The sequence below is a fragment of the Fusarium flagelliforme genome (assembly GCF_020744385.1).
Source record: "Fusarium flagelliforme strain FIESC 12 MPI-CAGE-AA-0113 chromosome Unknown B0J16scaffold_7, whole genome shotgun sequence".
NCBI lineage: Eukaryota > Fungi > Ascomycota > Sordariomycetes > Hypocreales > Nectriaceae > Fusarium > Fusarium flagelliforme.
The window spans coordinates 2,558,130-2,580,935 of NW_025763509.1; the positions used below are offsets into that span (position 1 = coordinate 2,558,130).

At 42.2% G+C, this 22,806-nt stretch overlaps 6 protein-coding genes across 6 annotated transcripts; 3 read left to right on the forward strand and 3 right to left on the reverse strand.

Moving 5' to 3' along the window:
• Positions 1-3,308: 3,308 nt before the first annotated feature.
• B0J16DRAFT_186812 (uncharacterized protein) lies at positions 3,309-4,638 on the reverse strand. The gene is made up of 2 exons (XM_046122723.1): positions 4,341-4,638; positions 3,309-4,273 (listed from the first exon to the last, which is right to left on the reverse strand). Exons 1-2 carry the CDS (start codon positions 4,521-4,523, stop codon positions 3,524-3,526), a joined length of 933 nt encoding a protein of 310 aa, XP_045979412.1. The 5' UTR covers positions 4,524-4,638; the 3' UTR covers positions 3,309-3,523.
• Positions 4,639-8,380: 3,742 nt separating this feature from the next.
• Positions 8,381-12,058, forward strand: B0J16DRAFT_310698 (ankyrin repeat-containing domain protein). The gene is made up of 4 exons (XM_046124982.1): positions 8,381-8,546; positions 8,602-8,822; positions 9,155-9,430; positions 9,499-12,058. The coding sequence occupies exons 1-4, from the start codon at positions 8,413-8,415 to the stop codon at positions 11,982-11,984; spliced, it is 3,117 nt and encodes a 1,038-aa protein (XP_045979413.1). The 5' UTR covers positions 8,381-8,412; the 3' UTR covers positions 11,985-12,058.
• A 2,715-nt stretch (positions 12,059-14,773) lies between these two features.
• Positions 14,774-16,534, reverse strand: B0J16DRAFT_358332 (major facilitator superfamily domain-containing protein; the record flags this gene model as incomplete). The annotated part of the gene is made up of 5 exons (XM_046129579.1): positions 14,774-14,900; positions 14,952-15,351; positions 15,404-16,032; positions 16,081-16,203; positions 16,251-16,534. The coding sequence occupies 5 exons, from the start codon at positions 16,532-16,534 to the stop codon at positions 14,774-14,776; spliced, it is 1,563 nt and encodes a 520-aa protein (XP_045979414.1).
• A 1,848-nt stretch (positions 16,535-18,382) lies between these two features.
• On the forward strand, positions 18,383-19,331 carry B0J16DRAFT_349509 (putative thioesterase). The gene is made up of 2 exons (XM_046128919.1): positions 18,383-18,984; positions 19,033-19,331. Exons 1-2 carry the CDS (start codon positions 18,583-18,585, stop codon positions 19,303-19,305), a joined length of 675 nt encoding a protein of 224 aa, XP_045979415.1. The 5' UTR covers positions 18,383-18,582; the 3' UTR covers positions 19,306-19,331.
• Positions 19,332-19,952: 621 nt separating this feature from the next.
• B0J16DRAFT_405099 (uncharacterized protein) lies at positions 19,953-20,796 on the reverse strand (the record flags this gene model as incomplete). Its single annotated transcript, XM_046132856.1, has 2 exons — positions 19,953-19,995; positions 20,081-20,796. 2 exons carry the CDS (start codon positions 20,794-20,796, stop codon positions 19,953-19,955), a joined length of 759 nt encoding a protein of 252 aa, XP_045979416.1.
• Positions 20,797-21,392: 596 nt separating this feature from the next.
• B0J16DRAFT_349510 (ribonuclease H-like domain-containing protein) lies at positions 21,393-22,601 on the forward strand. The gene has a single exon (XM_046128920.1). It carries the CDS (start codon positions 21,423-21,425, stop codon positions 22,398-22,400), a length of 978 nt encoding a protein of 325 aa, XP_045979417.1. The 5' UTR covers positions 21,393-21,422; the 3' UTR covers positions 22,401-22,601.
• Positions 22,602-22,806: the final 205 nt, after the last annotated feature.

Genomic DNA, 22,806 nt, shown 5'->3' on the forward strand with positions numbered 1-22,806 from the left:
TATATAGTATATACTTAAGCTTTATAGTATTAAAAGCTATATAATAAGTACTAAGATAATAAGAAGATATATTTAAATATAAGTATTATAATTATAATTAATTTAAATATATAGTAAAGTAATAATGTATTTAATAAGTAAGTACTATAGATAAGCAAGTACTATATTTTTCCCTCTTATATTTAACTTTTTATTTAATTAATTACTTTTTAATAACTAGTAATACTAGAACCTTTAATTAAAGCTAAAACTATTCTTACCCTTTAAGCTTTTAAAATAATTAAAAATTAAGTACTTGATATACTATAAAGATATATTAGATTAATAAGTACTATTTATATTACTACTAATAAGAAATTTAACTATAATATAATTTTATCTTAAATTTATAGAAGTTATTTAATTAAGAAGAAAATATAATAGTTGAATTTATTTTTAACTTAGATTTATAAGGATTTCCCTTATAACTATATTTTATAGAAAGAATAGCTAATTTCTTACTTACTAGCTATAATATACTTTTTATTAGTATATATTAAGCTTATAACTTTATTAAGTAATAACTAAAGCTAAAGATATATTTATTTTAAAGATATAATTACTAAAGAGCTAAATATAAAGATCCTATAATTATTTATAGCTAGTTTTAGCTTATAAAGAATATAATTATAAAATATAGTATTTAATTAAATAATATCTAGAACTTTAATAAAATTAGCTTTATAATAAATATTATATAGTTAAGAATAGTTATTATAAGTATAAAAAGATAAGAAAAGCTAAAATTAATATAACTAGAAAACTATAAATAAATTACTATAATCTAAGTAATTAATACTAAAGGTTAATTAATTTTACTATTTATTATTAGTATAAGCTAATATTACCTTATTAATTAGTACTAAGAATATAATCTTCTTAGTAATTAAGTTATTATATTAAGTTAAAATAAATAAATAAATAATTAGCTAAGTTTTAACTAGCTAAAGTACTTTAATAAGTCTATATTTAAGTAATTAGTTAGTTTTTATTACCTTTTAATCCTTAATAGTTATAAAAGTTATTACTTTATTAAATTTAAAAGATATTATAAGAAAAATAATATTATTATACTTTATATATTTTTTTATATTTTTTATTTACTTTAGCTTCTTAATATAGTATACTTTAAGCTACTTAAAAAGGCTTATAGGTAAAAGATAAAGTAATTAATTAAATACTTTATAACTTATATTTCTAAGACTAAGTTCTTTAATACCTTTTATATTACTTTTAAAGCTAATTTTACTAAAAGTAATATATAAAAAAGCTTTAAAGAAGCTAAGCTTATTCTCTTTAACCCTAAGTATATTATTTTAAAGCTTAATATATAGCTATAGACCCTATTACCTCCTAAGGAAATAGCTAAACCTTTTATTCCTTACACTTTAAAGACCTTAATAATAGTAAATAAGGCTTAATCTTAAATTAAATACCTAGAGAATTAAATTAAAAGGTATTATAGTAGCTTTTTAAAGTTAATTATTAAGGCTATTTAATCTTTTACTAAGGTAATAAAGAGAACTATATATAAAACTACTTTAATAAGAAATAAGATTTAAAACCTTTAGAAAGAAAATAAAAAGCTAAGCTAATACTAAAGGTTAAAAAAAACTAAGTTATAAAAAGAAAACCCTATAACTATAAAGAAAGTATTATAAGTAATTAATTAAATAGATATTAATATATAGGTAGTAGGTAAAGTATTAAGAAGTAGTAGTTAAAGAAGGTTAATTAAACTAGGTATTTAGTACTATAGTATATATAGTAAGACTAGGTATAATATAAGGACTTATTAAGTAGTTTTAAAGGTATTTAAAGAAAAGTATAGTAAGTAATTTTAATTAATTAAATAGGTTATATTACTTTTATTAGTAATTAAAAGATAATAGCTAGGATTTTTAAAGTACTTGCTTTACTAGAGTACTTGCTTATTAAATATATTATATAGAAAAATATAGTACTTACTTATCTACAGTACTTGCTTATTAAATATATTATCTATAGCTATAGAAGCTTAGAAACTTTAACTAAGGTAAATCTTAATCTTTAGAAATTACTAACCTATAGATAGCTTAATATACCTAGATATTAAGAATATACTAATAAGGCTATAATATAGTAAATAAAGTAATACTAGCTATAGATAAACCTAAGGTAATTTAGCTAGTATACCTTATAAGTTTATATAAGAAACTATAAGACCTATTTAAGAGTTATAATAAAATTATAGTATAATATAAAAAAGAAAATAAGGCTCTTATAAAGGAAAAGAACTAAGAGAAAAGAAATAAAAGGGAGAACTAATATATTTAAGATATATAAAGAAAGAAGCTTAGGTAAACTTAAACTCTAGGAATAATATATACCTTTAAAACTAAATTAATATCTATTTACAATAGATATTATAACTTAAATAAAGATAAACTTAATAAAGAAATATAAGGAATTATTATATATAAGAAAGTACTAATAAAATATAACCTTATAATACTATAACTATTACTAAGTGCTTTTATATACCTACTATAACTACTATTATAAGAAATAATAGTATAAAAAGTTAAATAAGTAATTAATAATATTTCTACAGAAATGGACAGGTAACCTTGCACTGAGAGTGGGGAAATATTGGGTTCCGCTAGCTGAAGCACTCCTGCTTATCTTGATCATCTAGTCAGATCATTATTGACGCATCGTTACTCTATACCGTATTACCCCGCGCTCCTCTGCGGTCAACCAGAGACAGAATCAACACCTTCTAAGTCCTATGCAGTATACCCACTGATAACTGGAGCGGTCGGGATAACCGCGACCTATTGTTTGTTATCTGTGTAGGGTAAGAATATGTAACTGTTTCCCGTTTTACTTATGTTAGCAGGGCTATACAGTCAACAGTTAGTAGGTCTGTTCTTTTGTCGAAAATGAGAAGAAGAGGCGTCAACATTAGAAGGGTATGTAACTTAGACAAGAAATTGGAATTGTATAGATCCGGGTTGCACAAATTCCGTTTGTACAGCAGAGGTCATTCTCTCGAAAGCTTATGTACATTTCATTGTGCCTCGCTTCCTACACCTGATCTGCTATCTTCTCCCACGATGATATGCTTCCGTTCGTCCAAAGACTGAATCATCGCTTCAAGTGTCGGTCAATCTTTCTGCATTCGAGCCAACAACAACGTGCAGGTAGAAGGCCTCATTATTGATATCGCTTACCCTAAATCATTGGCTGCACCAATCAGAGAGCCTCTCAATCGTCTTGCGCTCATCGCGCCAGATTCTTGTGAGAATTCGAACATTCCATCGATTTAATTGTGATGATTGATTGAGTTAACATATGATGAGCGTTGCCTACAGGTATCTTAGTTACCCTAGTGATTTCCGATGTAGCCAAACCTCACCAGCCAAGTCTACCCAAAAGTGCGCTGGTATAGAGCGGGCGCGTCGTTCGCTTAAGCCCCATACGCCTCTAGCGTTAATTCGCTTCAATAGCCATTGATCCCGCGAAACCAGTACCAGGCAGCTACTAGGACACAAGTAATGGTAAGACCCAGCGCCAGCCAATTCGGTCCATCTGCGTCAGTATTTGCCTCGTTAAAAGTCCACCGCGCCGTTGGAAACCCATTTGGCAGTGACATGGGGTCGCCGGGTCTCGCCGGCACAGATTGGCGACCTTGATATATCCCACGTGGATAATTATTGGCCTGAGAAACATCTCTGCTGGCAGTGGTCGTAGTAGGGGCCTGCGGATGGGTTGCCACTCTCAAGCTTTGGGCGAATGTTCCATACGATGCCGGAAGAGGCCGAGATGTCCCAGTAAAGCTCGTATCATGTCCAAGTTGTCGGGGGAGACCTCTCTCAGCGTGGGGGGCAAAGGCTGGGACAGGAAGTTCGTTATAAGCCGACTGGGCTACCCGCTCGAATATGCCATGACCTTCAAGTCTGATGGAAAGTTCGGCAACATTTTGCTTCCACAATTCTGAGGCAAGCAATCGGACTGACTCTTTCTCCAAGTGAAGATCGCCGTCGCGCCAACATGGACGGAGGGCTATGAACGGGATTTCGTAAATGTTCTTGGTATTAACATAAGATTGCTTCTTCATAGTCTTCCCATGTGCAGCGATGAGAATGCGCCTTGTATCTGGGTGAGTGGCCGGGTGTATCGGGAGGTAGGACTGTCGTCGGACGGGATCATGATGGCGTCTTTCGATCGGTGTATTGTCGAAACTTCTCACCTAGCGACATACATCAGTAATTTTGTGCTTCTAGGCGCAATATAGCGCATGAACGAGGGGAACTGACAACAAAGATTGCCACTTTTCCCCGATAAATTTCCCTTGAAAGAATAACAACTGGGTGGTTGAAGATACCGTTCTCAATCGATAAGGTCTCTGTAATACTCTCCTCTATCTCCGTCTTTTTGGGCAGTATCATGATGCAGCCCTCTAGCCGTGGGCACTCCTGGGGCTGGTGAATGTGAAACATGGCAAAGTGAGAAACTTAGCTCAGAAGCGAAATAGTGGTATCGCCTTAGTAGTGCGACATGACAGTATCGATCAGATAACCTCTTGTCTGATCCAATATAACAATCAATCACTATCATTGACGAGGCAGAATGGTGGCAGGTTGACGAAGCTGGCGTGCAAAGAGTGCTTGCTACTGTGAGTAGTTAATTTAGCCCAACGCAACTTGTTGGGCCAGCAGGATGGCTGGTGATGCGACCTGCAGCTATACAGGCCAACCGCTCAGCTCTGTCATGTTGGAGGTGCTTTGTGCAAGGTAAAGAGGTGAAAAGAGAGTCAAGGACTGGCTGGTCTGTAGGACAACCCTTTGTCTTCACAGCCGACTGGCAAATGACATCGGGCGGTTAACTTTGTCTCGACGTGAAAAAGCGATGGCATTCGCTTGTGCAAAATGGGGCGCAGGCATTTGTAGGGGAGGCCCTCCACCTCCCCACTGAACAGCAAGGATCTGGGCTGGACGCGCCTGCGAATAGTGGGCTATGTTGAACAATCGTGCCGCTTAGACCAAGAACTGCGTATCTCCCTGTACCGCCCGGTCTTCTGGACTAAGCGCTGGGATCACTATAGCCTAGTCTAAATTTCCAGGGACACTGACTCCGAGGCTCGCGCTCCAGCTATGAGGTGTTTAGGCGGTTGCAACCCGTTAATTTCCTGCTAGCATCAGTAAGAGCAGTAAGTGGTCTTTCTTCTCGTCCAAGCCAGACGCACATGTATAGCCAATGAATGCATTTTTTAAGGTATGATATGATATCCTTGTCTGGAGAAAAGAGAGAAGAGACATTGAGTGGTGGCGCGGGAGCTGTTCATTTCGACCTATCAGTTCCCCACTCTTGAATGTTGGGATCTTGTCAGGTCATAGTCCATGGGTGGCAAGTGGCACAAGATTTCAATTGAGCCTCCTCCCTCCCTTAGTCCTACATGTCTCCCCGGCGCCTAATCAAAGACAGGACTCGTAGCTTCCAAGGGTCACGAAACGCATTTCAGGAATGATTGCAGAGGTTCTGGCAGTCGCGGCCTGTTGCTTTGTTATGGGCGGGGGTCGAAAATATGCAGCCGCTTCCCTTTTCAGAGCCCTTGCAGCTAACAATCTTATTTCAACGAATCATAATGTGACTGCACTGCTCTCAAAAGAAGAGAAAAGTGATAACATGGACAATGCATATATTACACGCGCGAAATTGCAATAACACGGACTAAGGTTCGTTGTATTTTACATCAATAACAGGGATTCTTTCTTTTGACGTGCGGCGTGCCCCTTGGCCGCCCTCATCCGTTGTTTCTCCTTACACGTTACTATCTCCCAAACGGATACGCTTCCGTTCATCCGATGAGGCTGGCATGCAATGTTAAGTTGATGCTGGTTGATCTCTTCGTACCTAGCCAATAGCCACATGCAGCTGAAGGCCTCATTCCTAGAATTGATGGTGTCGATTTCTTAGTCATACTGGTACATACACTACTAGTCTAGTACACTTTCACCCTTTTCGACCTAGGATCGTGATACCCTCATAGCTGCTTCGGCTCACCAATATCCATGTTTCAACCCACCACATCCCCACAATGCTCCAAGAAAGGTTCTGGTCGACACTAGCAAGGCCGGTGCGGCTGAAGCTCAGCTTTTCCAACTTCGCATACTTCATATTGCGCCATTTTCTCCCTCATTACTGGCCGTCAACAAAAATAAGCTAACACAACCTGAGACCAGGTCTCACCACATTTGTGGGATGAACGCAGCCGGACTTTCCTCAACGAAGAGCAGCGTGCTTGGCCACTTGATCACAGCCAACCCATGCTAAACGGCCTAGAACCGCGCTAGCAATGGTGAGGCTGAAAGACAGCATGACATATCACCAATCCACTTTGGCGTCAGGAGTGTTTGTGAGAGAAGCAATACAAGAAGAATTTGTCCGCTTCTGTTGTCTCTTGGAAAATTGTGGTAGGTTTGTTGCAAATTCCTTCTCAGGAAATACTTCTGAACAGCATGTCGCCGAAACATTTCAGTGGATGGCGAGCTGGCCTTGCTCGCTGCACAGCCGTCGCAGGTATCGTCACCGCCATTAACATCACGTTTCTCATCGTCGCTATCCCGAGGTTGGAAATTTCCAGCCCTGGTAGTCGTGAAGGGGCCTTGTTTAGCGGCGATGGCAAGAGAGCAGAAAGATACAATATCTGGTTGCATCTTATTATTAATCTTCTAGCATTAGCGGTTTTAGCTGCCGGTAACTACACCCAACAAGTATTAACCGCACCTACAAGAAACGAGATCGATATAGCGCATAGTTAGGGAAAGTGGCTTAAAAAGTTAAAGTCTAAATAAGTATATATTAACTATTTCTGTGACGGGGTCTTGAGGGGGTCTTGAGGTCCGTTATATACTGTTGTGAAGGGCATTGCTGACACATTGTGTTAGCACTGATTGATCTTTTGGTCTATTGGCAAGGGGGCACCCTTTACCCCGTGACAATTTCTTTAAGTTCTTACTTTATTTCATTTAATACTATAACTAAGTCTTAAGAATCAGGTAGAATATCCTTTAGTAATATTTCCTTTAATAGTAATTTTATAATTATAATAGCTTTAATACTTAAGGTAGATAGTGTTACAACCCAGAATGACCGTTCTGCACGTACCTACAATTTCCTTACGTTACTACCAATAACAGCAGGACCAAATGCATTCATTTTAGCCCTAACCCCAACAACAACTAATTAGCAATAGACTAAAACTACATATATCGGTCTAGGACCAAAACACTAATCTTCAGTCCACAAAGATACATATTTACTACCATTCACTCCTATACCTTAGCGTAATATAAATACTCTATATTCTTTAGCTTAAATAGAACCCTTTTAGCTTAATAGCTATTAATAAGACTTCTTTACTTAAATACACCTAACCTACTCTATTTACTATTAAGAGATGTAACACTTTGCTAATTGCTTAGTACAATGCCCTATAACTCTACTAACATAAACTCAGAATAGACTAGTGTATCCCTTAGAAAACCTAACTGTTACAGATAGAAAGTAACTTAAATCTAAATATAATACTTTTAATATCTTTATAAACTCTATAATTTATAAAAACTATTTATATAAATTTATATAACTAAAGATTTTAAAACCCTTTAGTTTATTACTTTAAGCTTAATATACTACGTTAAGATTATTTAAAGTATTAAAAGTTTACCTAAATATAAGTAATTTTAAGTAAGTATATTATTAAGATAGAGTAATAAAAGGAGTTAGGTTATTCTTTGTTAAGTAATTTTAGCTAAAGAAAAAAAAGGTAAGATTAAATGTAAGATAAGGTAGAAATCCCTTTATAACTTACTCCAATTACCTAGTTAAGGTTAGAGTTTCTATCTATCCTAGAAACCTAACTATATAGGGTAGGTGGCAGTTGAGAACCATATAGCTGACTTTGAAGGTAATAAGCCGGTCACATAAACAGACATACAAAGCTCCAGCAAGAGATGGTCGATATCATACCACGATGGAAGCAACGATTGGAGGATGTGGGGCCGGAAAACAGCACTGCTTATACAAATGAATCTATTGGTGCCACGTCATTAAGACAATTTTGAAGGCTTACAATCTTTCAGCTCGGCGCAAGCCACTATTACACAAACCAGTAATCGACGGTCTTTTCGTATCACATACCGTAGCTCCTAACAGAATTCTCGGATACGGTCATTGGCAAATATCTCCTAGGCATTCTTAAGGCTCTCCCAACAAGTATCATTTCACACCTTGCAGCCTGCTCCTGCGGTCGCCTATATAGCTCCAGTAGGCTGTGAATTTTTTTTCAAGAAATCTTATCCCTAATCCACTAGACTCATAGCGAAAATGACAAACGAGCCTAAAGCAAGCATCAATTGGGACCTATACATTCAGGATGTTATGTCTGTCTATGTGACGCAGAATAAGTCTGCTAAGGAAACAGTTCAGTATTTGCGCGACAACCATGGGTTACAGGTACCGTGGGTTAAATCCTGTTCGTTACCACTTCCTATCCAGAGCGCTAATCCTTTGTAGCCTGCACCAGTTTTATTCCAAGTTCGGGGGCTTGAAGAATATTTCGGAGAACGAGTGGATAAACGGCATAATCCCAACAATTAGAAAGCGCACCCTGGAAGGCAAAGAAAGTGATGTGTACTTTGGAACAACAAAGCTTGACTCCAAAAAGCTGAAGAAAGGCATCGATCGCTACTCAGCCCGGGTGACCCGACATTTTATGGATCTCGATACCTCAGAAGGTATTGTTCACTTACACGTATTTGGCCTATGCGATGCCAGTGGCTGACTGAGTTCTTAAGTAATCGGACAACGTCTCAGCGATCGGCTTTTCATTAAAACTCCCCCATGTCATCCAGCATCTCCACCTACGAACCTTTCTCCCGAAGGAGATCAGAATCTTGCCGGAATGACTGTGCCAGAAACACCAGCACAAATTCCGCGTTTCCCCTCCGCAGGGTCTACCAGATTTTCATCACCTTCCAGAGGGAATTTCATGTTTCTGCATGGTTAGTCACACCACTATCCCTGTGTAATCTTGATGTACTCATGTAAGTCTGCATATAATCTATAGACAGCAACGATTTGAGCCTTTTCAACTTTGACGAATATCCTCCAATTTCGTTTTGTACAACTAGTGCTCCTATAGCGCATGTACCCGAAGCGCAAACACAGGAGATGACTGGTCCCCATACACCTCAGCATGCAATACATAATGTGCTCGAATGGATGGGCGCTGACGCATCATCTGAGGCCTCTTTCAGGCTAGATTCAATGTTGGACGTGCCACAATTCATCCTTTTAGTAAATCTGCCCTATTTCCAGTTAAAATACCAAAACCTGCAAAGCGGTAAGTAACCAAGCCCTATCTATTGATACAATTCACTATGATCTGACATAAGACTGTATATATAGCAGCCTCCTATAGCTCTAGGATTGTTGATCAAGATCATTCCGGCTCTAGACTTGATATCCCGTCAACCAACTGGTCATCCAGTAAGACAATGGCTCCAAATCAATCTTCAAATGACCTTCCATCCATGCTCGCAAGGGTCATCGGCGTACCATACAGCAGCCAAGTTGCGGATTTTGTCCCTTTCGCTTTTAAAAAACTCCAGGCTCTTGTTCCAGAGTTGTATCCCGAAGAGCTCAACACCCATGTCCAGATGCTCTCCGATCCCTCGCAGAAACCCCACATTTTCCAACTTTTCGAAGTCGCGGCTTATTTTTCTTCCAATGATCTTTTACAAGAAACACAGGCTACGACGTTCGTCGAATGGGTAAGTGAGCACAAGCATATGACGTCTCTCATGTTATTTTTGCGACAGCACTGGGACAAGCTTACTATACAGGCATTCGTTTCCAGGCTTGTTGAAGCTGGTGCCCGTATGGAAAACAAAGGCTTTCTACAACAACTACATGGGATTGGAGCTAAGCTTGATAGGGATTTGGAGAGAATCATGGAGATAAATGACCCAGACTTCTTGGCATTCGTTCTAGCCGAAGCTGATCCAGGGTCACTTGAAGGGGAGCCTGGAGGTCGTCTTCTCCGATTAGTGTCGCGAACACCACATATCGCAGTGGCAGAACTAATAATTAACGCCAAGGCTGAAATCAACATTGGTTTATCAAAGAAAGTGCCGACAACCCCTCTTTGGGAAGCAATTAACAACGCAAACTTGGATATGGTGAAATGCCTGGTCGCAGCTGGAGCGGACATAAACAGATATTCTGCCGTGTGGACTACGGGCTTTCAACCTGCAGCAACAGAGGCATTATCTCTCGCTGTATGGAAGAAGGATAGGGGAGCCGTTGAATATCTGCTAGGTTTAGGCGTGGTGATAAAGGGGTCCGTGAATCAGGTGCCACTTCTGGAATACGCGGCTGATAAGATGCCGGATATTTACGAACTTCTTCTGGTGAAATCTGGTGGCGAACGCAAGGTTACAGTTGAGCAAGTACTCAAAGCCGCAGATTCCGATGCCGAACTCATATCAGAATTCCTTTCTCAACATCCTGAAGTCTCTGAAAGAATGCTTGAGGAAGCTTTGGTCATGGCATTAAGGAAAGAGAAATCCACAGCGGTCGTCAACCTTCTACAGCACGGAGTCGACGCCAACGGGTCTCATCTTCCAGACAATACAAGATGCCCGTTGTATACAGTGTCCACTGATTTGTTAGAACATCCAGTCGGACATCATTATATCGACCTATTGATTGACGCGAAAGCCGATGTCAATGTCGAAGGGCTTTTGAACAATCTTGTCTCTGACGATGAATTCTATCCTTCTATTATTAACAAACTGGTCGATGCCGGGTTTGACCTTACAAGGTATGGTCCTGAGGCACTTGAGCAAGCTATTGCCCACAATTATGAGCCGGATCCTTTACTTTTTCTAGTTGGCAAGGGAATTTCTGTGAATAGCTACGGACTCAGGGTTACCCCATTTCAAGCAGCTGCCCTGGAACTAGACCTTGAGCTCCTAAAATACCTCTTCCAGCAAGGAGCCGAGGTCAACAAGCCACCCTTCCCCATTCGAGGGTATACAGCTTTACAAGCTGCAGCTTCGTCCTGCTCAATGGAGAAGTTACAATTTCTTCTGAGCAAGGGTGCTGATATAAATGCACCTCCAGCTGTATCAGGCGGAGTGACAGCCCTCGAAGCAACAGTCCGGCCCTGGTCCCCGTTATTGAATGACGGTAGCCCCGGGGATGAAGATTATTTTGAGAACAGTGAGCTTACGGAAACTTTTATTTACCTTCTCCACGAAAAGGCCGTGGTTAATCGTCCAGACGGATCAAGCAGTCCATTACTGCACGATATTATTGAGCGACAAAACTCTGATTTACTTAAGCTGGCCCTAGAAGCGGGAGCCAATACGACCTATAGGTGGGAAACAGTGTCTTCGTCGTGGTGCGAAAGAACCCCGCTTCAGCTTGCCGCAGAAATGGGCCAACTAGAGGCTGTGAAGCTTCTTCTATATTACAAGGCAGATCCGAATGCCTCGCCAGCATTTCAACACGGTAGGACAGCTCTCCAGGCTGCAGCATCATCTGAAACTGCCTGTGTTGAGGCGGTCAGATTGCTGTTGGCCGCAGGGGCCGCAGTCAATGCAGACCCGGCTCCTGTAGGTGGGATCACTGCCTTGCAGGGCGCTGCAATTAAAGGCTATTTTCAAATTGCCCTCCTCCTACTCAAACACGAAGCAAACGTGAATGCTCCTCCTGCATTTAAAGAGGGACGCACTGCGGTTGAAGGAGCTGCGGAGCATGGACGACTGGATATGGTAAAGATGCTACTAGATGCAGGGGCAATAGGTGATGGGAAGACTGGCTTTATGAGGGCTATCAGTTTGGCCAGACAGAATCGCCATTTTGCTATTGTAAATTTGCTGGAGACTTGAGGATAGATAACCTCTTAGGGTTATTCGGGTTAGTACAAGGTTAGCATTTACTATCCAAGCTATCTTGATCAAGCTCTTTCTTCTAATTAGAGATATAACAATAAGAATAAATGCTTACTCAATCACATAACTATAAATAGCTTTAGGAGAACCTAGGATAGCGCCTGCTTTCCGATGTACCGATATTGGCTAAGGGGAAGGCTAAGGACGAATTTCTATAGCTTATGCTTAACATTTCTAAATAATACCGTAACTCCGTATACTACATACCGGTTCATCCTCCTAGCACAATCAAAGGCGGCATAAATATACCCAGGAGCTTCCATCTATATCTCCTTCACCCTCGTCTTATATCTCTCAAAGTATTAAATCGCTAGCCGCTGAATAATATGTCTCGATATATAGGCATCTTCAACCTTTACAGCAGCATTAATTAGGTTATTAGCTAAGGACTACTGTTCTGGGCAGCTAATCGATTGAATGAAATCGACATTGAATCGATCAAGTCGATCCATCAACTGATCTCCAACCTCATCTGTATGACTGCTTGTTTCTATGGCAGCCCTCAGCTTTCTCAAGATCCGATTAAAGCGTATTATATCGCTGTCTTTGCTGTCATTTTTACGCTTCTCGATGTGTCGTTTAATGTACTGCCATCTTATATAATTAAGCTTTTTAGACGTGCTCCAGTCCTTAAGTTCGTACTTCAGTAGTGCCTTTCTGTAACCACATTAGTAATTCGCCTTTATAAAACGGCTTATGGGTAGATAAACTTTATATGCTAGCCTTAAGCTTTCGATAGGATAAGTGAATCCTTAAGCGATGTATGTTGAAACAGATACTTAAAATGTGATAAAAATCTTGTGCTCCAACCAGTCTCTCTCACTCAACTGTCATCGTGCTGCATTTATGATACTGCTCAAAGTCCAATGTTGGTTGACGGGGTGGAGATGTCGAAGATTGTATGGAATGGAAATCATGAATATGTAAGGAAAGACATACGGATAATAAGATGATCGCTGCTTTAGTTGAGCAAGAGAAAACGAATGGAACGTGCTGCTCTGGGGTGCTGTAGTCTCTTTGTAGATGCCCAACGAGGCTCTGGACTCTCAATTTTGATTCAGCTATACCAGAGTCTAAGTGGCATGCCAGGTGCAAGCCACTCTTCAGGTTTAGTGCTTAATCGTATGTCCTTTTGTTGGCTACATCCAGAATTTGCTCAGCTGTGTGACGATCATAAACGAATCTAATTCGTTAAATCCACAATCTTAGTGTGATGGATGGGGCTATCCAGAATCTGGCCCCACTGCGAATTAGTTAACTGGCGTACTCCAAAATTTGAACGCTGTCAGCGAATTATTAGTTTCATTCCAAAATTTACTACTGCGCTCTGCTAGAATGATTATTGGTGCTCCTGGCGTCATAAGTACATTTAAGTACGAGCCAGCATTACCATGGCCTATTCTATAGACATCAATATAGGACCCGTCACTCTTTCTCTGACCCAAGCACTTTAGCCGTACACTGCCTAAAGAATCTCTTACAAAATGAAGAGCGAAGTTATCGTTGCAATCGTCAGCTTGGTAGTTTCTCTCCCGTCCGCGCTTTACGCTCTATACGCATGGTACCGACGGCGTTCCCAATCAGCATGTAAGTGGTTAAAAAGTCATCACTTGCAAAGCCATAACAACGAAAGACAGCTAATTTGAAACTTGTTGCTGGCTATAGATCACCCGTACCAGGAGATGCGTCTCCCACGGCACCGTTTGGAACTTCTTTGCTTTATGTCCGATCGGGGTATTACACTTGCACTACAAGTTGAAGATGGTTTATCTTCCGTTCCAAGCGGCTTTATATCCCGGTCATTAAATCCTTGTTAAGAATCCGGACTAGCTATCAGCTACCGGCTAGGCTAGAAAGGGAAAGGGAGTAAGCTAGATTGCGATAATGGATTGGTTTATCTCGCAGTCAATATTCTTCGTTAGCCTCGCCCTCTACCAGGATGAGAAGCGATATTATCCACGAGAAGGGAACACCACTACTTGTGGTTACTCCCCGATTGCCATCATCTTTTCCATTGGACTCGGCTGTCTGATATTGCTTATTACCGTTGCATGGAGGTTGAGGACATTGAAAGCGGCCATTCCTCTTGGTGGTACATGCTCCGCTGTGGTGAGCGCTGCTTGCCACAGGCCCCAAGGTGATGAGTATGGGGCCTCGGAGTTGTTAAAGTGGGGAGTTGTGACTAGAGACGATGGACGGCAACGTTGCTCTATTACTAGCTGGTCAGTAGAAGCGCCGGAGTGTAGGAAATGGTACCAATGAGTATTGAGTAAGAGATAGATACTTTAAGTCGCTTAGTAGCAGCAACGTAAAAGTTGTGCATTAAGTTCTAGTGTCCTCAGATATGCTAGCCAATACTATATTGCAGCATTACACTACGTTATTTTGAAATGATAATACATAGAGAAAGGTCGTGATAAAAGAGACCCCCAAAGTTCCTCGTGAAAGGCGGTTATATTCTGCTAGTCGTTGCAACTCTTCAGTTGATGCAAACCGCTGGCATAAATTTCGAATGAAAGTTAAAAGGGGAGTCATTAATGATATAAGAATGCTCAATTACAAGTTCCTATGTGAAAGCAATGCCCCCCCGTCCGTCAATCGGAACGGGAAAGATAACTCTCTATAGTATGGATATATAGGTATATGCCGGAGTTGGACACTCCAATAGTTATATGACTAGTTTAATTTCCTAAATGGATACATGTCCCAAGTTAACCCACAGGACACTACAAGCCGTGGACATTGCTGCCCTTAGTCCATCTTCTGAACGTCTTGCCATAGAAGTAGAATACCGCACCCAAGCCGCACCATAGAACTGTCAGGCCCATATTGGTCATGAAAACAGGGATAAATCTGAAGAAGCTGTAAGCAACAGACTTTGAAAAGATATTACAGATCACTTACCCTGATTTGATGGTCCATGGCGTGACGAACTTGCCCATACCATATCCCCAAAGACTCTTGTTGACAGTAATAGCAACGAAGAGTGACCCTGTGACTGGCTTATAACAATCCACTGCGTAGGTACTTGCGATACTAGGTAGAGCAGCGACCTGAATGCCAGCAGATGAATAGCCGAGGACGGCAATGACTGGCCATGGCCAATGTCTTTCGTATCCGATTGAGGTAATTACATTACCGAAGATCATGATGATGATGTAGGGAATCATTGCAGGGAGACGCATCTCCGGTTCTCGAATGCCGCCGTTTCGAGTTGTTGCCTTAGCTGAGACCCAGTCGCTGAAGGGGCCAGCTGTGACGAGTCCGATTAAAGCGCCGACAAGAATGGAGAAGTTGAGGAAGCCTGCACCTGTTAGAACATAGGTATCCCCTGGTTGTGAGATTTGGAAACTCACCGATGGATTGAGAGCTCATGTTGTATGGGGGAGCTGCAAATACTTGCGACTGAGTGAGGTTCAGAATTAGGAAGTTACTGCAACTCCAGCTGACCACGAAGGAAGCAAAGAGTACAATTGGATAGAGGAAGAGTCTCCATGGGGTCCAGATATCGAGTAGAATGTGTTGGAGAGGTGCTGAGTTGGGTTGGAACAGTTGCCACTGTAACTTTGAAGGTGTTCCCTTAGCCAAATGCGCGTCCGCGGCTGGTTCACCCTGAGCTTGAGGTGTACCGACAGTCTTCTCAGCATCGGCATGAGAGTGCGACGGCTTGTCTCGAGTTGAATCAACAATCTCATTGACGCCACGCTCAGCTTCAATCGAATCAATGCGCGTCCACTTCGTTTCAGGAAAGCCAAAAATTCCTAGCACGATTGATAGTGCAGTAACAGCAACGTTGAGCCACCAGAAGTTCTTCCATCCAGTGCGGTCTGCCATGGGACCAGCGATGATTGGTGCGATCATCAATGAGCCCATGTAGACAACCCAGTATAGCGCGTTCCATGTTCCCCGATCGTGTAGGAAGAAGATATCGGCGATGACCGCGGGTTGGAGAATCTCTGAGGGTCCGGCTCCTATCCCGTTGAGGCTCGACATGTTAGTCAATGAAGTGGGAGATTTGTCAAGGTCAACTTACACACAGGCTCCCATGAAGACACCGTAGGTGGATGCTTTGGCGCGAATGATGTGGCATGCGAGGCAGATCACCTGCGAAGCCAGGTATACTGGCCGACGACCAAAGGATGTAGAGATAGGTGCCCTCCGAAAGTCAGTATCAGTATCTACTCTGCAGTACTCCATACTCACCAGAAAAGGTTGCTGAATCCCAGGATTAGGATAGTAACGCCCGTAAACTGAATGACATCCTCAAGTGTACTATCATAAGCACGAATCAAATCAGGAAACATCGGCGCAAGAGCAAGCGGCGCGAAGCCCTGCGTGAACGTCATGGTGGAAACGCAAAAGATGGCAGAAAACTTCCAAAAGGGCGACCAGTTGAGGGGATCGTGAGGATCCTGAGATGGTTGTGGAACGAGGACTTGATCGGACTCTTTGGCTCGGACGTAGTGTTCTTTGCCAATATCTGTCATGATCTCCGTTCCAGGGAGGACTTCGATGTGAAGTTCATCCTGGATGGTTTCACGAGCCTATTGAAGTTAGGGGAGGTGTTTTGGACTGAAGATGCTGCTGACCTCTTGAGTAGGCATTCTTGCGGTGTTGCAAGGGTTAGTTTTGTGCGGTTGTGTGAATCTCGATACTCTGAAGCACCAGTATCTTCACTACGACATCCCCATCTATTTATCTCAACTCATTTCATGGTCCTTATTCATCATCACAGCTTCAATAATTCCATTTCAAGTGTCCCCAAAACCTCGGATGACTTATTTAAGTTAGGTTACTCCTTTATCTGCAAGAAGTTATAAGATTCAGCGCCCGCAGTCTCGGTAGAGCCATCGGCAAGTAGAGGGCAAGGATTATTGAGGAGGATCCTCCGGTAATCTAATTGCCATCGGCGGGATGGGCTCGAATGAAATAGTTTGCGGGGGAGTTTGCGGGGTATTAGAGTTTGCGGAGTCGTTAGCGTCGGTAGTTAGTTAGTTAAGTGAGGGCATACCAGGCCTTTTCGGGCATGTTGAGTCCAAGCGAGCTTTGCTATCGAGTTCTCATTTCATATTCTTCATTTATCTTAGCAATAGTTCACTGTCCAGTTCTCATATGAGTTCATTCTTGCTTGCCAATAATAAGTGCACAAGTCCAAGTTGCCAGGAGTCTTGAAAACTGTTCATCTCTCTATTCTGCGGCTGATGTTGCAAGACACTCACATGCTAACCGTGCGATAGAAAGGGGCTGTCCATTTCTATAATAGTCTTCAAGGTTGCATCTTCACATCGGCCATCCCACATCCCAAGATCTTAGTGTATCTCGGATGGTCTCCATAAGCGATGCGTAAGCAGTCACACGTCTCCTTTCCAGGTGCCCAACAACTTGTTTCGTCACTATGAATCCCAAACTGATTGCCAATGAACTAATGGCATGCCATACGAACGTTGTACCCAGCATATTTCATCTGTGCTCTTTGCTTCTGTCTCAGCCCCTCGCCCAGCAAATAGTTCCCTAATGGTACCTTGTCACGGCGTGAATGGTAGGCCGCTCTGTCAACCTTCTGGTTCTATCTCCGCAAAGAATCCCTGGCGATTGTGCACAAGATACCAATCTGGCGGGTCGTATATTGTGGCCTCCATGACTCGTCTATTTCTTCGTCCCAAGTCTCTTTGGTTCGAATGGGGCAAGACCACTCTCCAACCCCCATGACAGATTCCTTGAGACCGAGGAGACTTAATCTCCATTCCGACAACACGTGATGTCATCCTCTGCTGTACAAGACTCATGCGTGCTGGTCATGTCTACAAAGAAGTCGAAGGAAGAGCTTCTGTTTAGGAATGGGTTTCTTTAGTACGCGCCATGCTCATGCTGGGGTTAGCACTGCTATTATTGAGCCTCCTGGCGTTTACCTTATTAAACCCTTTAAGTATACTATAACTCCTTAGCTCAGACCGAAGCGATTGAGAAGAGGCCCAGATGTTGGAAAAAGATATTTATATAAAGAACGAGGATGACTAATTGATTCTGGAGCATTTTGGGTGCATAGAGGCAATGGGCTTCATTATCGTATTAGCCTGAAATACAATAAACAAAATCCTTATCACATGTCAATTAACACGCTTTACCGACTGATGTTGCTTTAGGAGGGCCCCCAACTTGTACGTGCCGCAGGGTATTATACCTATTATTGGGGGCCGGTTTTCACAGATTGATAAAGAGAACCGGGATTTACTGTTTGGCTGTTATTACCTACCAGATGCAGTAAAACATGGCGCTCCCCCGCTCCTTGGACAGGCATCCCATGGAGCCAAGATATAAATAACGATCCATCATTAGTTACAGCCATCTTATCTTGAGCGTTTTCGGATAAAAGGATTAATAACCATTCAATAATAACCAGCAATAAGTGTCCCGGAGATTACTGCTTTTGATATTAGGCTAACATTTCATTTAAAGATTGCACCACTCTATAAAGGTGCTGGCTGCCCCTCACTATTTATTAATCAAAGAAAACACGCAACATAGACTTCCGACAATGCCGGGACCAGATAAAACTTTTGCGCCTCTTAAGGCAACGGAATACTTCTCGCCTTACCATCGCTCAGGCGCTCCAAAATCTTCCCAAATCCCCGACCAAGATGATCCTTACGCCGACCTTCGCGCAAAAGCGTTAACAATTCTTGAAGCACAGGGATTTGAAGCCAAGACCATGGTAGAGCGCGGCGTAACATGGGCAGAAGATCAAGACCCCTTCGGCCATGTCGCGCACTCACAATACCTGCATTTCTTCGGTATTTGCTGGCAGCGCGTTATGGAAAGCTACGACGAGTTCTTGTCTAAGCAGGAATACGAGGATATGATCAAGGGCAAGACTGTCATCCCCGTTGTGCACAAGTACGAGATATTGTTGAAAAGACAGGTGCGATATCCAGATTCAGTAAGTCAAACCAAATGACATTGGTGATAGGGATCTCATCGTGGATAGCTCATTGTGGCCAATCGTGAAGAAAAGTTCACGCCAAACCATAATATCGGTACGACAGTCCTGTTCTCTTTACAGCAGCAGGCAGTAGTGGCTCAGGTTACAGGAGCAATTACATACATCGATGCGAAAACTGGCCGACCAATTGATATCAGGACTGTGAGCGATGGATGGGCCAAGTTGTATGATGGATTTACCTGCAAGGTTGAGACGGCCACGACACTTCTACGAAAGTGGGAAGAGGAGCATCCACCCAAGACTCAAACGAAACTGTAGATAATATTTTCCTCCCTACATGGTAGTGTTGAGTTATTAGAATATTTTTAGTGTCTCATAAATTAGCGATCAAGTCCCAGTCTGGGTGCCTACCTCCTTAGCACTCGGTTGAACACCGTCTCAATTACACGCAGTCTTTGAGATAGTGTCCATCATATCCAAGCCTGATCGACTGAAATACCTAGCGTCTGCAGTATCTCCAGGGAGCAGATGGCCATCTCCGTTAGCTTTAAGAGCCTCAGCTAATGTATATTTTCCGACGGTTTCAAATATTTTAAGACTTTGCGATCTATCTGACGACGGTTCTTACTTTTTGTTAAGTTTCTTACAGGTGTCACGAGACGCGTTGCTGATGATGAACTCTTGAGCCACCTTTCACGTTCCAGTCTGAGAAGACGACAGGGCCGATGGAGTACTAACCGTATCTGTACAATTGACCTACCCGGCAACAAATTCCTGATAAAACGGCCTCAGGGAGACTGGAGATCAACTAAAATGATATGGATTGATTTGAATGGGAAGGTGGATGAAAGGATTTATATGCGCTTTGGATGTTGGTCTTAGTTTTCAACAATTACAAGGAACTATCAAGTGAGTGTCGAGAATACTACTTCTATGGAAACTCCTAAGATGGCTCGCAATGGTGGCTATCGAAAGGAACAGTAGGATGGCGCAGTCCTTTCGTATTTCCTAACAGGTGGTTCAGACTTCCCGACAATCACTGGCATATGCCAATGCCTTGGGATGTCTCCCAGTCTCCTCCAGGTCTTTCCACCAGGCAAGCTGCTGGAACCTGGCATACCAACCTCTCAATAACTCAAGTCGCTCATCTTCCAACATTTCCAGTGAATAGCTCAGTTCCATGTAGCGTATTCCACCAGCAAGAGCTACATCAGCCAATCCAGGGTGGCCGAGTCCCTGTGTAAGCCATCCTCCTGCCTCGAGGCTTTCAGCTGCCCACTCTTGAGTCTTGAGTAGAGATCTAACCATGCCGCTCTTGGCGTGCCCCGCTACTGCAAGGCTGCGGTCCTCATCCTTCAGTCCAGACCAGATGGTCGTCACCGATGCGGCATTCTTTATATAGTGATTGCAGTCATTGAATGCCTGAAGGATTGTCGAATATATGTCACTTGTAAGTGCTCGCTCGAACGGAGTGGGACTGATCATGGACGGTTTCTCTGGGTACATTTCCTCCAAGAATCCACGAATGGAAGTGCTCTCATGGACCCAGCGTGGTAGCATCTTGCCTGTCGTATCAACAACCCGCAGGCAAGGAGTGCTTTTGCCGACAGGCTTTGGGTCATCAGAATTGGTATCCTCTATCTTAGTGCCGTTGAAAGCAAGGACGTTGACTCGGAGTCTTGGGTCGTTGGTCTTTCCCTCGTACAGTTGGGCGGGGGAGTCGGCGAGGCCCTTGATCAGGAGATAGTAAACCACTTGTTTTGGAAAGAAACCCTCTAGCCAGAGGAAAAGTGTCAACTCGAAGTCCATGGTTGCGGAGGTCGTGATAGCTGAAAGTCTTGGAAAGAGTGATAGCAAATTATCTGGAGATGAAGCGCATGGACTACATTTATAGTTGTATTTGGATGCCAAAAGTCACCGGGACCAGGGGCAATGTCTCCGGAAGGATTGTCCTATCATACACCGGAAAGTCGCCGATCAAATCAGAACAGTTATCATGGAATTAAATCTATTGCATTCTATAACTTACCTCTCGTCCACTATGTCAGGCATAGCGGCCTTTTGTGTGCGTAAGCCTCTGTGTTGGTGAAAGTTATAGTTCGGTTGCTGTGGGCTTGCGATGAGCCAGCTTCACTGTCTGCACAGGTCAAATTGAATATTGGGGTGCCAGCGAGTCAATCATAACTCAATTTTCATATTACACTTACAACATTTAGGGGAATGAATTAATAATACATTCAATTGTTAGATGACTTTTTCTTTCCCACAACCAACTGTTCTGACCCTAGAGCCCGCCTATCTTATCTCCTTATCTTATCGAAAGCGCTTGCCTGAAAGGGGAAAGAAAGGCGGGTCTTGAAAAATGGGGGGCAAATTGTTCAATGATGATTACAAGTTTCACGAATCTTCTTCCAATTCGCCAACCTACACTAAAAATGTCAAGGGACCTACTGAAGAATTTGCCTGTTATTTTCCGTTCTCCTCGACATAACAGTCAGTTTCTCATAACAAGACAACATGTTCGCTATTGCAATCAGGGTCGGACCACAAAGAAGAATGCTCCTCCCGTCCCGCCCTTAAAGTCCTGTTTCCAAGACGAAAAGTACAAGCCGGACGAGCTCATCGGTCAACCGGATATTTATTGTCGACTCACTGCTGAACGCCATTCAACTGCGCTGTTAAAAAGATTGGGCTTTACTATACCGACAGAGATTGAACATGTAAGAAAGGAAAAGGGCTCTAGAACGATCTCAAAGCAAGAATACAAACTTCTCAAAAACACGAAATGTCCACCTCTTCCGAGGAAAAAAAAGTCCAGGACCAAGGCTATAGCTGTTGATTGCGAAATGGCTTATGGACGAGACGGTACCGAGCAACCGGTGTCAATATGCATCGTTGATGTCATCCAAGGCAAGGTTCTGTTGAATTCTTTTGTAAAGCCGCAACAACGCATATTCAAGTGGAATTCCCATATCCACGGTATCGATTTGAGCACATTCACAGCGGAAAGCAACCACTTGAACGGCTGGGATGAGGCTCGAAGTCGGCTATTTGAGCTCATCGACAAAGATACGGTAATAGTCGGCCATGCCTTGAGAAACGACTTGAAAGGCTTGAGAGTAGCACACGACAACATTGTCGATACTGCAGTATTGACAAGTAAAGCGGTCTTTGGCACGGAATCTCTTAAGAGATATTGGAGCCTCAAGACGCTCTGTGCTGAGTTCCTGGATATGCGGATCCAGACGGGGTCGAAGCATTCAGCTTTGGAGGATACTATGGCTACTAGAGAAGTTGCATTGTGGTGTATTTACAATCCTGACAAGATGCATGAATGGGCGTCTAAACAGAAAGAATTTCTCATGCAAGAAAAGGATGAGATTCTTGGCCAAGTCGTGAGAGGGGGTTTATAGAGACCAACTGTTGTCCAGATAGAGTGTCCCAAGACTTGGAGCGAGTGGAGAGCTTGGCGTTGGGGACAGGTCTCTTTTGCTGGCATTCCTTGGTGACACATTGGAGGGCATTATGCTCCGACAGGCGGTCCGAAAAATAACCAGGACACAGAAGCCTATCAACGAAATGACTTAGACATGCTTAGGTACTAAAGCTTGGGCTAGACTATTCTAATCTTTATGACACCCTCCACCAAGTCTTGATTTTTCTTTGATCCACCTGTCCGAGTCATGATAAAGAAGGGTGGTAATGAATCATTTTAGATGCCAAGTCGCATTCCAGCGATGTCCTTTATACATATAATTGCTATAATTTGTTCCCTGTTTCTCAGTGAGATGATTGTCCGTAGGAGGGCTGTGTGCAGTA

Excerpts from the sequence above, each read along its gene's own strand:
- B0J16DRAFT_186812 (XM_046122723.1), bottom strand. The coding sequence starts at position 4,523 with ATGTTTCACATTCACCAGCCCCAGGAGTGCCCACGGCTAGAGGGCTGC. Across the intron at positions 4,274-4,340 it reads GAAAAGTGGCAATCTTTGTT|GTGAGAAGTTTCGACAATAC; the intron begins GTCAGTTCCCCT and ends GTATGTCGCTAG.
- B0J16DRAFT_310698 (XM_046124982.1), top strand. The coding sequence starts at position 8,413 with ATGACAAACGAGCCTAAAGCAAGCATCAATTGGGACCTATACATTCAG. Across the intron at positions 8,547-8,601 it reads AACCATGGGTTACAGGTACC|CCTGCACCAGTTTTATTCCA; the intron begins GTGGGTTAAATC and ends AATCCTTTGTAG. Across the intron at positions 8,823-9,154 it reads GGATCTCGATACCTCAGAAG|ACAGCAACGATTTGAGCCTT; the intron begins GTATTGTTCACT and ends TATAATCTATAG.
- B0J16DRAFT_349509 (XM_046128919.1), top strand. The coding sequence starts at position 18,583 with ATGCCGGGACCAGATAAAACTTTTGCGCCTCTTAAGGCAACGGAATAC. Across the intron at positions 18,985-19,032 it reads AGGTGCGATATCCAGATTCA|CTCATTGTGGCCAATCGTGA; the intron begins GTAAGTCAAACC and ends CATCGTGGATAG.
- B0J16DRAFT_349510 (XM_046128920.1), top strand. The coding sequence starts at position 21,423 with ATGTCAAGGGACCTACTGAAGAATTTGCCTGTTATTTTCCGTTCTCCT.